Here is a 13,462-nt window from a genome sequence, read left to right on the forward strand (position 1 = left end):
CTAAAATGGTTTTACCTTTCCAGGGAGCAATTTTCTACCTTCAGAAGATCAAACTATTCAAATTTATTAAAATTGTTATCAAAGTTATTAATACTTTAAGAAATCACCGACAATGTATATTCATTTTTATTTTTTTGCAGTAAAGTATAAATAGTAAAGAAAAGAGAAATATAAGTTTTGAATACTTACAAAAAACACGATTAAAATTATTCCAAAAATGAACAAAGAAGTATATGGTTAAAAGAGAAGTGACAGTTAGAATTGCAACTATTCAAAAGGAAAGCGAAGCAAAAGTAAATGTGTGGTTGCAAGACATGTCACAGCGAGAATCAGAAAGAATAAAAACTGAAAATGAGGAATTGATAATGACATAACCAGAACGGATCTGCTCTCTTTGGGGGAGTTGGGGGGAGATTAATTATACAAATTAGAAAAAATGAGGTATTTTTAACTTGCGAAAGAGTGATCATATCTTAATGAAATTTAATATTTAGAAGAACCTCGAATCTTAGATCTCTTATTTTTTATCCCGACCGGGTCCAGTGTCATTAGAGGGAAGTGGGACCGAAAATCTTGGAAAACGCTTAAAGCGGAGAGATCAGGATGAAACTTGGTGGAAAGAATAAGCACAAGTCCAAGATAGGTGACTGAAATAACCGGACCGGATCTGCTCTCTTTGGTGGAGTTGGGGGGGGGGAGTAATTCAGAAAAATTAGAAAAAATGAGGTATTTGTGACTTACGAAGGGGTAATCACATCTTAATGAAATTTTATATCTAGAAGGATCTTATGCTTCAAAACTCTTATTTTAAATCCCGACCAGATCCGGTGACATTGAAGGGAGTTGGAGGGGGAAGCCAGGATTCTTTGAAAACGTGAAATCGAGGTATCTTAAGAATAGGTGATCGGATCTCAATGAAACTTGATATATAGAAGAATCTTATGTTTCAGATGCTCCATTTTCAATTCGAATCGGATCCGGGGACACAGAGGGTTAAAAGGGGGAAACAGATATAAATATATGTCCGTTGTTGGGATGCCAACAACGGCGTCCTCGTTGTTGTTGTTTCCCTGTGTCCCGGTCGTCATTTGTGTTCCGGTGTCCCGGTCTGTAATTTCTCTTTGAGTGTCCTGGTCGTCATTTATATTCTCTGTGTCCCGGTCGTTATTTGTGTCCCGGTGCTTTGTTGATGGTGATTGCTAATCGAACATTCCTTGTGTCCCGGTCGCTTTCTCTTTGAGTGTCCCGGTCGTCATTTATATTCCCTACTAGCTGTTGGGGTGGCGCTTCGCGCCACCCCACCTGTGAATAGAGATAGATATATATATATATGTTTTTAACTACGTAAAACATGCGAATATACAACATTCTTCGCTGTCCCATTGTCTGTGCATATAAATAGATTGTCAGGTTTACTGACTCTTGAACATGCAACATATAATTGTCCATGGGAAAAACAATCCGTATTCAGATCTATACCTCATTATTCTAATGATGTGTCCCTGTGTCCCGATCGTCATTTATATTCCCTGTGTCCCGGTCGTCATTTGTGTCCCGGTGTCCCAGTTTGTAATTTCTCTTTGAATGTCCCGGTCGTCATTTATATTCCCTGTGCCCCGGTCGTCATTTGTGTCCCGGTGTCCCGGTCTGTAGTTTCTATTCGAACAATAGACTCTTTGAGCAGCTTCCTCGGCTGTTGCCATTGTAGGTTCTTCAGTCATTTTACAATTAAAAATTTCTCTTTCAATGATCTTCTTACAATTAAAAATTTGTCTTTGAACGATTTTCTTAAATACTTATAATGACGTCATATACTAAGCATCGTCATAACAAACATGACGACAACTAACTTCATGATGACATACAGCTCAATCCTTATAATGACGTCAGTCGACAGACAGACAAACAACTTATTTTTATATAGATAAAATACTGCACGAACATAGTACATGACCTCATTTGTAAAAAACCAAAATTGAGGCTCTTAGCAAATTTTCTCACACTTCTGACCTTTTAGATCATTTCTTTATCCGAGAATATCCCAAGATACCGATTTTCTCGAAAAATATGGAGCCGTTTTCGAGAGAAAAAAAAATTATTTGTTTATAAAGATTGTAAATAAATAATTGATGCCTCGGAAACTCAACAATCATATTTATGCTATGCATGACATCATATGAGAAAAATATGAGTCTGTTTTCGAGGAATTGTCTAAAGATGACTTTGGTTACTCGTTTGACCGACCTTATTTTAAACAGTAATCTAATCGAAAAATATGGTTAAATAGCACTTCCTAGGGCTATAGTGAGAGAAATGTTGACACGAAAAGGAAACGTTTTTCAGATAAAAGATTGCCAAAGATCTCCCTTGCTGGCCATCCATATAGGGCCAAACAAATAGCAGCTCATCGTTCGTTTGAGTCAGAAGAGGTCGTACAGATTTAAAGGAAATTGAAACTTCTTGGGAGGGAGTAAAGACACGAATTTTGGATAGGTTGAGATAGAGGAGGACCTTGCGTAGCTCTGTTGGTCTCAGGCGATTTGGTGCTGCTGTGAGTTGTCAGTAGTTGTAGTAAACCAGAATGGGATTGTCAGCCTGATACTCTTCCTCTGATAAAAAAAAAATTCATTGAACCGCTTGCAAATAAGGATCTAAGGGAATTTGAACTTCATGGGAGGCTTAAAAAGAAGGAAGAAAAATAAAAATAAAAAGGGAAGTTTCAAATAAGTTGAGATGGAGGAAGAATGTTTGCAGCTCTGTTGGCCACAGGTGAGTTGACGCTACAGCGAATTGTTAGTAGTAATTTAGTAATATTTTTACGCTTTTGATGGTGAGATGAGCACAAGTACCCCTCTCATTTTACGTGTGACCTCATCTTGCTAAAATTGATAATACGGTGTGCTCAGGGGTTTTAGCCATTGTTAAACAAAAATTATGGCGGATTGATGCAAATACCCCATTCATTCTACATACGACCTCATTTCTCTAAAATTGCTAAATGGATCAAGGGATTTAGCCATTATCAACCAAAAATGATTGTCACAAAATATATTTCAGATGACGAGCACTGTTCAAGATCATGTCCCAGCCTACCACCAGGCACACAGTGTGTTGATCTATGTGGAGATGGATGTCCTACAGGTACAGGCTGTTGCTCACACCAGGTGCAGGGATGTGGCCCCTTAGACAAAGCATGGACATGTCAGCCCCTTAGCGAAGTTCCAGGATACGGAGATCAATGTCCCAAACACTCCACAGATAAAAATGGTTAGTCTTTACCTTGCTTTATCTGAGTGATGTTTTGCAGTAGTAAAGAATATTCAGGAACTTTTAACCAAAAAGGGAAATGACGGCCACACCAAAAAAGTACTTATGGCTATTGCATGGACTTCTGCAACAAACTTAGTAGAAGTCTTTGCATATGTTCTCATAAGAATAGGAAACATCATTGAAAACATGCAAACCTAGTACTTTCTTAGGAATAAAACTAAATTATTTTCTTTTACTGATGAACGTTTTACTGATATTCTTGGTTGAAATGAATGAATAAAAAAGAAAAAAAATCCAAAATATGCATTGCTTCACTTAATGCACAAAAAGCATTGAAACTATAAAAGGCTTGAAAAAGAGGAGTAATTTGGACTTTCTTCAACTTGTGTTCTTTTTCATTTTCCATTCATTGTAATTCTTTTCATTTAAGGTATGACATAAACCTAATATTCACAATATAAAAGGCAAAACAATTCGTTTTTTTTGTCTTAATATTTCTTGCAAAGAAATTAGATTTTTAAAAGAGTAGTTTGTCTTTCCAGAAATTACATTTCCTTTAATCTGGATTTATCGCTTGGATCAGCGTTGCCAACGCTTGAGGTGAGTTGCCAACCCTTTTCCCGCTCACATTTACACCCTTTCTGAAAACTCTCTGAAACACTTCTCTAAAAACACCAAAAGAATACGATCATACCACACTGGCAACGCTGCTCAGTATTTGCTAAACAAGTTTTATAAGCATTGGGCCATTCTTCTTCCTAGAAATATGGAAAAATATGATCGGCTTGCAAAAATATTTGACATTAATAAACCAATGCAGTTAAAACCCATTTTTAAGCCCATTTTCTTGTTAAACATCATATTTTATGTAACGGTTTAGGATCCAAAGTGAGTATTAAGTTGAGTCCCGAAAGAGGGGGGCCAATTTTGTGGAGCCCTAAACGATCAACGCGATCCTCGAATTACGGTGTGTATTGATAAATGAAAACAATATTTCCTAAAATCTTGTGAGGAGATTCCTCCATTTAAAAAAAATATATATTTTAGGTAGGTAAAAGTATTTGAGAAATAGTATTATTCGTAAATGTTTACCACCGTTTATGTGGCACAGCTTTTCCAGATGCTGAATCGAATTTCCATCAAGCGGACGCGATATTCGGCCACCAATACACATATCTCCTACCAGAACTTGTCAGTTTTATAATGTTCAATTTCACTGTGACCAACTGTGTGTTTCCTCTTCCATATAAGTTTTAAAAATTCGAAATTTTAATCAGGAGATGTTTTTGTATTGTAAACGAAGGGACTCTCATCGGATGGGCGTAATATTCGGCCACAAATCTGAGTAAGTCCAGTTAGAACTTGGCTTTATAACTTCTGACTTTCCGGTGACGAATTTTCTCTTCCTTACACCTTTAATATAATTTGCATCATTTTAATCAGTGGTTAAATCGTTATTTTAATCAGAGTATAGACCGCCTTCTAAATCCTATTTACACCGTTAATTCTTAAACAAATGTATCGTAAGAGAAGTTTGTGCATAGCAGCCTTTAAGAATTAAATTTAAAAACAAGTTTTTTTTTAGCTGAAAGTAAGGAGCGACAATAAAACTTAAAACGAACAGAAATTAATTTGTATATGAAAGGGGCTGCTTCCTCATCAATGACCCGCTCTTTACTCTAAAGTTTGACTCTTTCTCTCAACTCTTCTTTTTAAAACAGTAAAAAACTTTAGCGTAAAGAGCGGGACGTTGATGAGGAAGCAGCCCCTTTCATATACGAAGTAATTTCTGTTCGTTTTAAGTTTTAATGTCGCTCCTTACTTTCAGCTAAAAGAACTGTGTTTTTTTTTTTAATTTAATTTCTGAACATTTTTGAATTAATGCATGTTTTGATTTTGGCTGTCCGCAGAGGAATAATTAACACGAAATTTGCAATTTTTTTTTGGCTAAATGGCTTTCTCATGGTTTTGATCGAATGATTTTGAGAAAAAAAAGGAACGGTGGAGGAAGCCTAGTTGCCCTGCGATTTTTTGGCTACTTAAAAAGGCAACTAGATTTTTTAATTTTTTACGAATGTTTTTATTGGTAAAAGATAAACGTAACTTATAAATTAGCTTACGTAACGAGCTTTTGCAATCTCGTGTTTTTATTACATATATGAGGGGTTCAGCCCCTCGTCAGTACCTGGCGCTTTACACTAAAGATTAAATTTTGTCCCAATTAATTAAGAATGACCCCTGAATCACAAAAGCCGTAGAATAAATAGTTGAAATCACTAAAAATACTTTAGCGTAAAGAGCGAGGTATTAGGAGGAGGTGAGCCCCTCATATGCGTAATAATTTCTGTTACTTTCAAGTTTTAATGCTCCTCCTTACTTCCAGTTAAAAAAAAACTTTTCATATTTATTTTTTCATTGTTTTTTTTTAAATAATGCTAGAAAATCCTGCGCTCCCTTCATGGAAATTTTCTTCCCCCATGACAAATTCCTCGATGGAAAGTTCCCCGAACATATCCCCCTCTTGTCAACCCATCCTCCCAACCAAAAAATCCCCCTGTGAAAACGTCTGTAAGCTTCCCAATAAGCATTACTATATGTAAGCACTGGTCAAAGTTTTTAACTTGTAGTCCCTCCGACGGGGACTGTGGGGGAGTAAGTCGTCCCCAAAGACATAGTTATAAGGTTTTTCGACTACTATGAATAAAATGGCTATCTCAGAATTTTGATCCGTTGACTTTGGGAAAATTATTAGTGTGGGAGGGGGCCTAGGTGCCCTCCAATTTTTTGGTCACTTAAAAAGGGCACTAGAACTTTTTATTTCCGTTAGAATGAGCCCTCTCGCAAGATTCTAGGACCACTGGGTCGATACAATTACCCCTTGAAAAAAAACAACAAAAAAACAAACAAACAAATAAACACGCATCCGTGATCTGCCTTCTGGAAAAAAATAAAAAAATCCACATTTTTGTAGATAGGAGCTTGAATTTCTACAATAAGGTTCCCTTATGCGTTGAATTTGATGGTGAGATTTTCGTTAAGATTATATGACTTTTAGGGGGTGTTTCTCCCTATTTTCTAAAATAAGGCAAATTTTCTCAGGCTCGTAACTTTTGATGGGTAAGACTAAACTTGATGAAACTTATATATTTAAAATCAGCATTAAAATGCGATTCTTTTTATGTAGCTATTGGTTTCAAAATTGGTTCCATTTTTTTACAGTTTTGGTTACTATTGAGCCGGGTCGCTCCTTACTACAGTTTGTTACCACGAACTGTTTGAAAGACTCTTCATCGGATGGAAATGATATTTGGCTTTCAGAGTGAATTTTGAAACCTGTCGGGATTAAGCATCATATTAAATTTCTTAACGGCAAATTTCCTCTGCCTTTTCACTTTAATACCAATACCATTATTTGAGCATCAAACAGGGTCGCATCATGGAGTTTTTCAAGGGGATGGTTTAAACAGGTATTTTTTTCGGGGGTGGGGACATTCAAGCAAAAAACCCCTCAAAAACGCATAACATTACTTTATAACCATTTTTGTTGCGTTTTAACGAGTCAGCCAAACACTTGGAGGGGGGGTGAAACCCCTAAACCCCCCTTTGGAAAAAGCCCTGGTATCAGATGAGTTCCTGTGTTGATACGAACGTAAAATAGGAATATTTAGTACATCAGGCGGGATGTGATATTCGGTTTTCAAAGCAAATTTCGACTCCTGTTAACTTGGCGTTATAATGTCTCACTTTTCAGCGAAGTATTTCCCCTTCTTATATCTTTAACATAACTTGAATTATTTTTTAAATGATTATTATCACAGATAAGCTTCTGAATTTTGTTTAAACTTGTTTACAGCAGTGGGAGTTTGTGTGTAGTATATAGCGGACGCAGTATTGCGCTACCGTAGCAAATTTCAACTCCTGATAAATCTTAACTTCATTATGCCTTGATTCATAGAGACTAATTTCTTCTTCCTCATAATTTCAATGAAAATATAACAGTTCAAAATAGGGATGAAACCTTTTAATTGACAGTGAAACAAATATGAAATTTTAACTGAATATTTCGGACACATATACAGTGTCGATGAACAGCAGTTTTTTGCTGATGATGGACACTGTATACGTGTCCGAAATATTCAGTTAAAATTTTATATTTGTTTCACTGTCGATTTAAAGGTTTCATCCTTATTTTGAACTGTTATATTTTCTTCATGGAAAGGCAGTGTGGTCTTCGAAGTTATCTATATAACTTTAATGTAATTTACATTATTCTTCTAGGTGATGATTTGAGTTACTCTTCTGACTCCTACCCAGACAGGTGGTGCTCAAACAAATGTAAAGCAGGAGAAGTTTGTGCTGAGTTTGTAGATGGAGAACTGGGATGCGTTAGAGGTAATTTTGTTCTTCCAATTTAAATGTGTGTAGCTAGCAGGGCTCTGCCCAGTATTCTGCTGAGGGGAGAGGCCACAAAACACAACAGAAACTTGTTTACAAGAATATTTTTTCTCTTGTACGAGTCGTTTTTTTTGGAGGGAGGGAGGAGGTTTAAGCCGGGTAACTCTCATACTGGATACGGCCCTGATAGCTAGCATTGATAGTCACAATAGTATCTCTGAATTAATATTAAAACACAGCAACTTTTTTAGGACGAGTTCCTCCATTTCAAATGGTGGCGTCCTACTGAGTTAGTCACGAAAATTACTGCTTTGATTTAGCTGGATTCAACTCACGAAGTTTCGCGCTCGAAGAATGGTTCTAGGCGTTTACTCCCCGGAAAATAGCCCCCAGGGAAAATACCACCTAGGAAAATGCCCCCGGTAATATTCCCCTGCCCCCCCGGGGGGAAAAGATTTTAGTAATTCTCAAATAAAATTTGAAAATTTTATTTGAGTTGTGTTTTTTCTAAAGCTTAGTTGAAAGTGCTTAGAAAAGTATACGGACTAAATTCTTGCCATACAATTTAAAACTCGCTGAAAAGAAATTATCCGTAAAAATTGTATTCCCGCTGAAAATTTACCCAGATAATCCTCCCCTCCCCCTGCAGATAAATCCCCCGTGAAAAACGTTCGTATGTTTCCCAATAACAAATACTATCTGTGAGTAACGGACAAATTACAACAAAATAAAAAAACACTTAAATTAAAATACTGGGGTCGTCCGATTGATTTGTAGTTAGGGAGGGAGGGAGATACCTTAAAAAGTGCATTTTAATGTTAAAACATTGTAGCTCCCATTGTAGCCATCAGATAAATACAGAATTAGTTCTAAGGGAGACACAAGGGGAGAGTGAGGTAGGTAGAGGTAGTAGGTAGTAGGTAGAGGTGAGGTTGGAGAGGGCTGGTAGGGCTCGTGGATACACAAGGCTTCACTTTTGACTTCCAAGCTCCTAAACTGAGAATTCCTGTAAAACTAGGGGGATGGAGGGGGATGAGAACCAGGGCCTTGCTCTGGGACCTTCAACAGGGGCGTAGTCACAACATTTATGCTGGGGGGGGGTAAAAGGGTTCCACATCCGGATAGACTAGGGGCATAGGCTATAATAGTTTTTCTCTAAATTATTAGGAACAGGGAGATAACTGTCCCCCTTGCCCCCCTCGGCCCTTGAAACGACGCCCTCTCCTTCAATCATACAGATTTAAAATTCCTGTGCAGCCTAATACTGATTTACAAAAATGTAATGCATCCACGAAATTTGTATCGCAAGTGCATTTATGAATTTTGTTTAACTTGGGCTATTTGCAACTTGTGTCAATACTTCTGGGGCTATGCTTATCAGGTTGCCTCTGGAGTCACATTTTTTGGGACAATTGACATGCATATTTTAATTGCTATCTTATAAATTTGATAAAAAACGAATGTATACTTTAAGGACTACCAATTGGGACGGAGGCAGTGCTGTAAGGGGGGGAGTTAATATTGCTCCTTACTTTCAGTAGAAAAAACGTGTTTTTTTTTATTTGATTTCTGGTCGTTTTTTAAACAATGCCAGGAAACCTGAACCCACCTCCACGGAGAAACCCCCTCACCATGAAAATATCCTCTAGACAATTCAATCCTGGTGAAAATTTACCCCGGACAATTACTCTTAACCGCAATTACCACCTAGATTCCCCTGAAGATTAGAAAAAATTCCTTTCTGTTGGTTTCATGGAAAAAAAATCGAAAAGCAGCAGCATTTACTGTTCATTTCTCTGATTTGGCACCATGCATTATTTTCTTGAATCTTATGCTTATGCATGATTTTCTTATGCTTTAAGTTGAAATAAATTAATGATTCATTTATTAAAGTACTAAGCAAAATCATGATATTTGGCTGTTTGAACAAAATTCACCAGAAGCTTAAAAAAAATTTCTACAAAAGAAAAAACTGAAAAGCTGAGAATTAAAATTTATAATGAAGAGGACCTAAATACGTAGTTAGACTGTTTTTATCGTACATGGTTGACAAACCAATAAAAAAAATATAGGGAGCTCAACAGCTTAAAAAAGTGCACGTTTCATTTGAAGGTACAACGCCATATTGTACTTAAAAAAGTACAGGTTTTCTTTGAAGCTACAAATAAAATAAGTATGCATCTGTCATCTTTTTTCTGTCAAAAAATGCAAATATTCCACATTTTTGTAAATAGGAGCTTCAAACCTCTACAGTAGGGTTCTCTGACACGCTGAATCTGATGGTGGGATTTTCATTGAGATTCAATGACTTTTAGAAGATGTTTCCCTCTTTTTCAGAAATAAGGCAAATTTTCTCAGGCTCGTAACTTTTAATGGGTTGGACTAAACTTGATGAACCTTGTGTATTTAAAATCAGCATAAAAATCCAATTTTCTTCATGTATTTATTAGTATCAAAATGCCGTTTTGAGTTTCGGTTACTATTGATCCGGCTGGTTCCTTACTTATAGTTCGTTACCACGAACTGTTTGATAGGTCCATTTTCTATTATCAATCCCCCAATATCATTTATCCAAGTCCAAGTAAGTTACTGCATACATGGAAGGGACGCAAAGTCTAAGCAGGAAAGATTAACCCTGGAAATAAAATTTCCAGGGCATATTGAGGTCTAAGGGGGACGATCAACCATGAGAATGAAAATTTCCAGGAATGAAAGGATTGGCTTTCGACACCCTAGGGGGGGGGGGGGTAAGAGAATTTACATGGGGTTTGGATGCCGTCAAAGCCACACCAAAATGCAGTTTTTCAGGTGATGATGGTCCTTTACGATTCTTCAGCCTTTCTTGACATTAGAAAAAGAAAATTAGAACAACATTACTTATTGAGCGTTTCGTATACGAATACCTACCCCATTTTATGCATTACCATTATGTTAGAATTTTGATGTTAGAACATATTAGTGATTTAATGTTTGCTACAGTTAAATATAGGCAATACATATTGGGCTGTGTATTTATCGAGCAGAATGTAGGCAGAGGGGGAGGGATGAAATCAATGCATCTGGAATAGTTATCAGGGTTTTTCAACGTTCCTTTCACATTGTCCCCAGTTGGTAAGTATTACCTTCAATATCATAAGCCTCTAAATTAACTTGTCTTACAGTCAAAGTACAAAAAAGTTATCAAACGAATGCATTTATCTTTATAGGTGAAGAAAACGCATGTGCAAGGACATCGTGCCCTTTTGGAACGACATGCAGACTACAGAAGGCCATTTGCCTTTCACCTCCATGCTACCCAATTGCCCGATGCCTGCCGTGAAGACTATACTTTATATACTTACACTGCATAGCATATTGACAAGTCCAATATGTTGATTTTTTGTTTATTGTAGCTTTAATGGAATAAACCCAGTAGAAGGTGATAGAAGGATTTAAACTTTACTTCTCAAAGAAAATTTTTTTTTTTCATAGCGTTAAATTTACTCTTCTAAGGACAAAAGGGGAGTTGACTAGAACTTTTAATTTGATTTTGAAAAGAAGAAGTGGATTTTATTTGATTTCAAGACCTGTAGCTGTATAGGCTATATATTTAAAAAGGAAAAAAGACTTTTAAAAAAGCAGAATATGGTTGAAATACATGTTTCAACGAAACTTTTTCTTTAGAAATATTGAAATTTTTTTAGCTGACTCGCTGGATAACTGTAAATTGTTCTATTACGAGGAACTCTGCAGTGTCCTCAGAACCCTAAGTGAAAGGAATGGGTGATGCAATCCATGATAACACCAGTGTCCTGAAGTCTACTGGGCAAATTGGACGGGAGCAATGAAAGCCTTTCCGAAGGCGCAAAAATGCTTCCAGGTCTCCCGGAAATCATGCTAGAGCTGTTGGCTAGGACTGTCAGTGAAAACTATTTTCAACTGGGAGAATTCTGGCAAATTTCCCCAGTGTCAAATTTCCCTGAGAAATTTCACTCCCCAGAAACTGCCCTCCTCACAGAAAATTCTCCCCATGAACAATTAAATTGGCTGAATACCGTAAATAAATTCAGCCACACCGAGTTGCCATAGAAGTGGTCAAACGTTACATGTGAGTCCTAGGTAGCAGTATTTCCGTGTTCTCTGAACTTCTCTTCAGTCTAGTTGTAGTTAGGGGTTGAATGAGTTTTTTTACCTAGAGAGTAGTATTGCACATACTTTTCAGGTGATAATTTCACATCGTTTTGTGCAGCCCATATTGTTAGGTAATCAAGTGCTTTTTGAATTATTGCATGTAGCATATTACCTTCTGGTCAAAAATGAAATAATAATACATTGTGTCAACATCGTCCTTTATCGTAGGCAGCGCTATTGCGCTGCCTACGATAACTGTTTCTAAATATGTTCTGAGTCTGTCTTTCTTTTATTCATTTTCTGAATCAAAATTCCATTGAAGATTATTGAAGATCTTTTGATTCTATGGAAGATCACTTAATTCCATTGAATCCATAAATTTATTCTATTGAAGGTCTGCATCAAAATTCATTGAATATCAAAATTCCGTGGTTTACTGTGCAGCAGCATGTTCTTTCGGGAAAGGGGCCATATTACTTTCAGGAAAGGGCCATATTACTTTTGGGATTACTATTGGGAATATGCTTTCGGAAAGGGGCCATATTAATGTCAAGTCAGGATCGGCTATGTTATGCACGATCTCGCAATGGGAGCCTTGCTGAATATTTTGGGGTAAATCTTGGCACCAAAGAAGTATTATGCTAGCGAAGCTGTTTGCTATCCTCGTTGACTATAGCCATCGAGCTCCCGGCCCTAGAATCTAAATCTGCCTGAAGATTATCCTTTATAATGATAATTAACCTTATAATGATATTTTTTTTGACATGACGGTTGAACCTGGGTAGATAAACATAGTATTTTTAATTTCAACACTTCAAAGCTAGTGTTTTCTAAACTTTATTTACACACTACCCATTTTATATTTTGAGAGATGAGGGAGGCTGTCCCCTCATCTGTCCCTTGCTCCTTATGCTGAAGTGTGACTTTTTCCCCAACTCTGTAAGAACAATTTGTGAAGCACGTGGTCGTTGAATTGGAATAAGAAGCTATTCAAAGTACTAAAATACTTTAGCATAACGAGCATGGGGTGAAAGAGGGGAGAGCCCCAGTCATATATGGGATATTTTTTTTCAAGTTTTAATGTTGCTCCTTTCTTTCAGTTGTTTTTTTTTATCTAATCATAGGCAGTTCAATAGTGCTGCCTAAATAAAGAGCTATGTGTACAATGTGTAACTTATTTGTTTTTAGTTTTTTGGTTTTTTTAGACCAGGGCACTTTGAATAGAAGTAAGTGTCTTTGAAATTTTGGAAAGGGATTCATTCGAGTGGATGTTGAAAAGACTAGAGCCCTTTCTGATAGTCAAAGTGGTTGGAGGATGACCAGCCTTTCCCCCACGCCCATCATTCCCCAAACACGTCCAGTCAAAAGTTTGAGATAGTTATTTTTTCAGCGTAGTTAAAAGATCTGTAACTTATGTTTTCAGGGATGAACCCCCTTGCCCTCAAGGTAAGGATTGTAAGATATGTCCTGGGGACTTAAAAGGTTTTTTATACAAAGGTTGGTTATGTATACTTTGGAGAGAACTCGTTGGATTGACAATCTGAAGTTTAAGTTCCTTTTTCAAGAGTTAAAGTGGACGGTGAGGGGGGGGGGGGGGTGGTAGCAGCCCCCCCCCCCACACATTGTATTTTCCTGAAATGCATCTGATAGAAATTTTGAGGTTGACATTTGTTAAAAATAGTCCAAA

At 36.9% G+C, this 13,462-nt stretch overlaps 1 protein-coding gene across 4 annotated transcripts in view; it reads left to right on the forward strand.

Annotated features, from left to right (window-relative positions):
* The window catches only part of LOC136029257 (uncharacterized), a 113,786-nt gene extending 102,694 nt beyond the window's left edge, over positions 1-11,092 (forward strand). For all 4 annotated transcript variants that reach the window (XM_065707491.1, XM_065707495.1, XM_065707494.1 and 1 more), the window contains 3 exons: positions 3,058-3,267; positions 7,549-7,662; positions 10,872-11,092. In XM_065707491.1, the coding sequence (XP_065563563.1) occupies positions 3,058-3,267; positions 7,549-7,662; positions 10,872-10,984 (437 nt within the window). In that variant the 3' untranslated portion in view covers positions 10,985-11,092. The remainder of the gene's footprint in view (positions 1-3,057; positions 3,268-7,548; positions 7,663-10,871) is intronic.
* The last annotated feature ends 2,370 nt before the right edge of the window (positions 11,093-13,462 follow it).

This window comes from Artemia franciscana, chromosome 7, assembly GCF_032884065.1.
Source record: "Artemia franciscana chromosome 7, ASM3288406v1, whole genome shotgun sequence".
In the NCBI taxonomy this organism is placed as follows: domain Eukaryota; kingdom Metazoa; phylum Arthropoda; class Branchiopoda; order Anostraca; family Artemiidae; genus Artemia; species Artemia franciscana.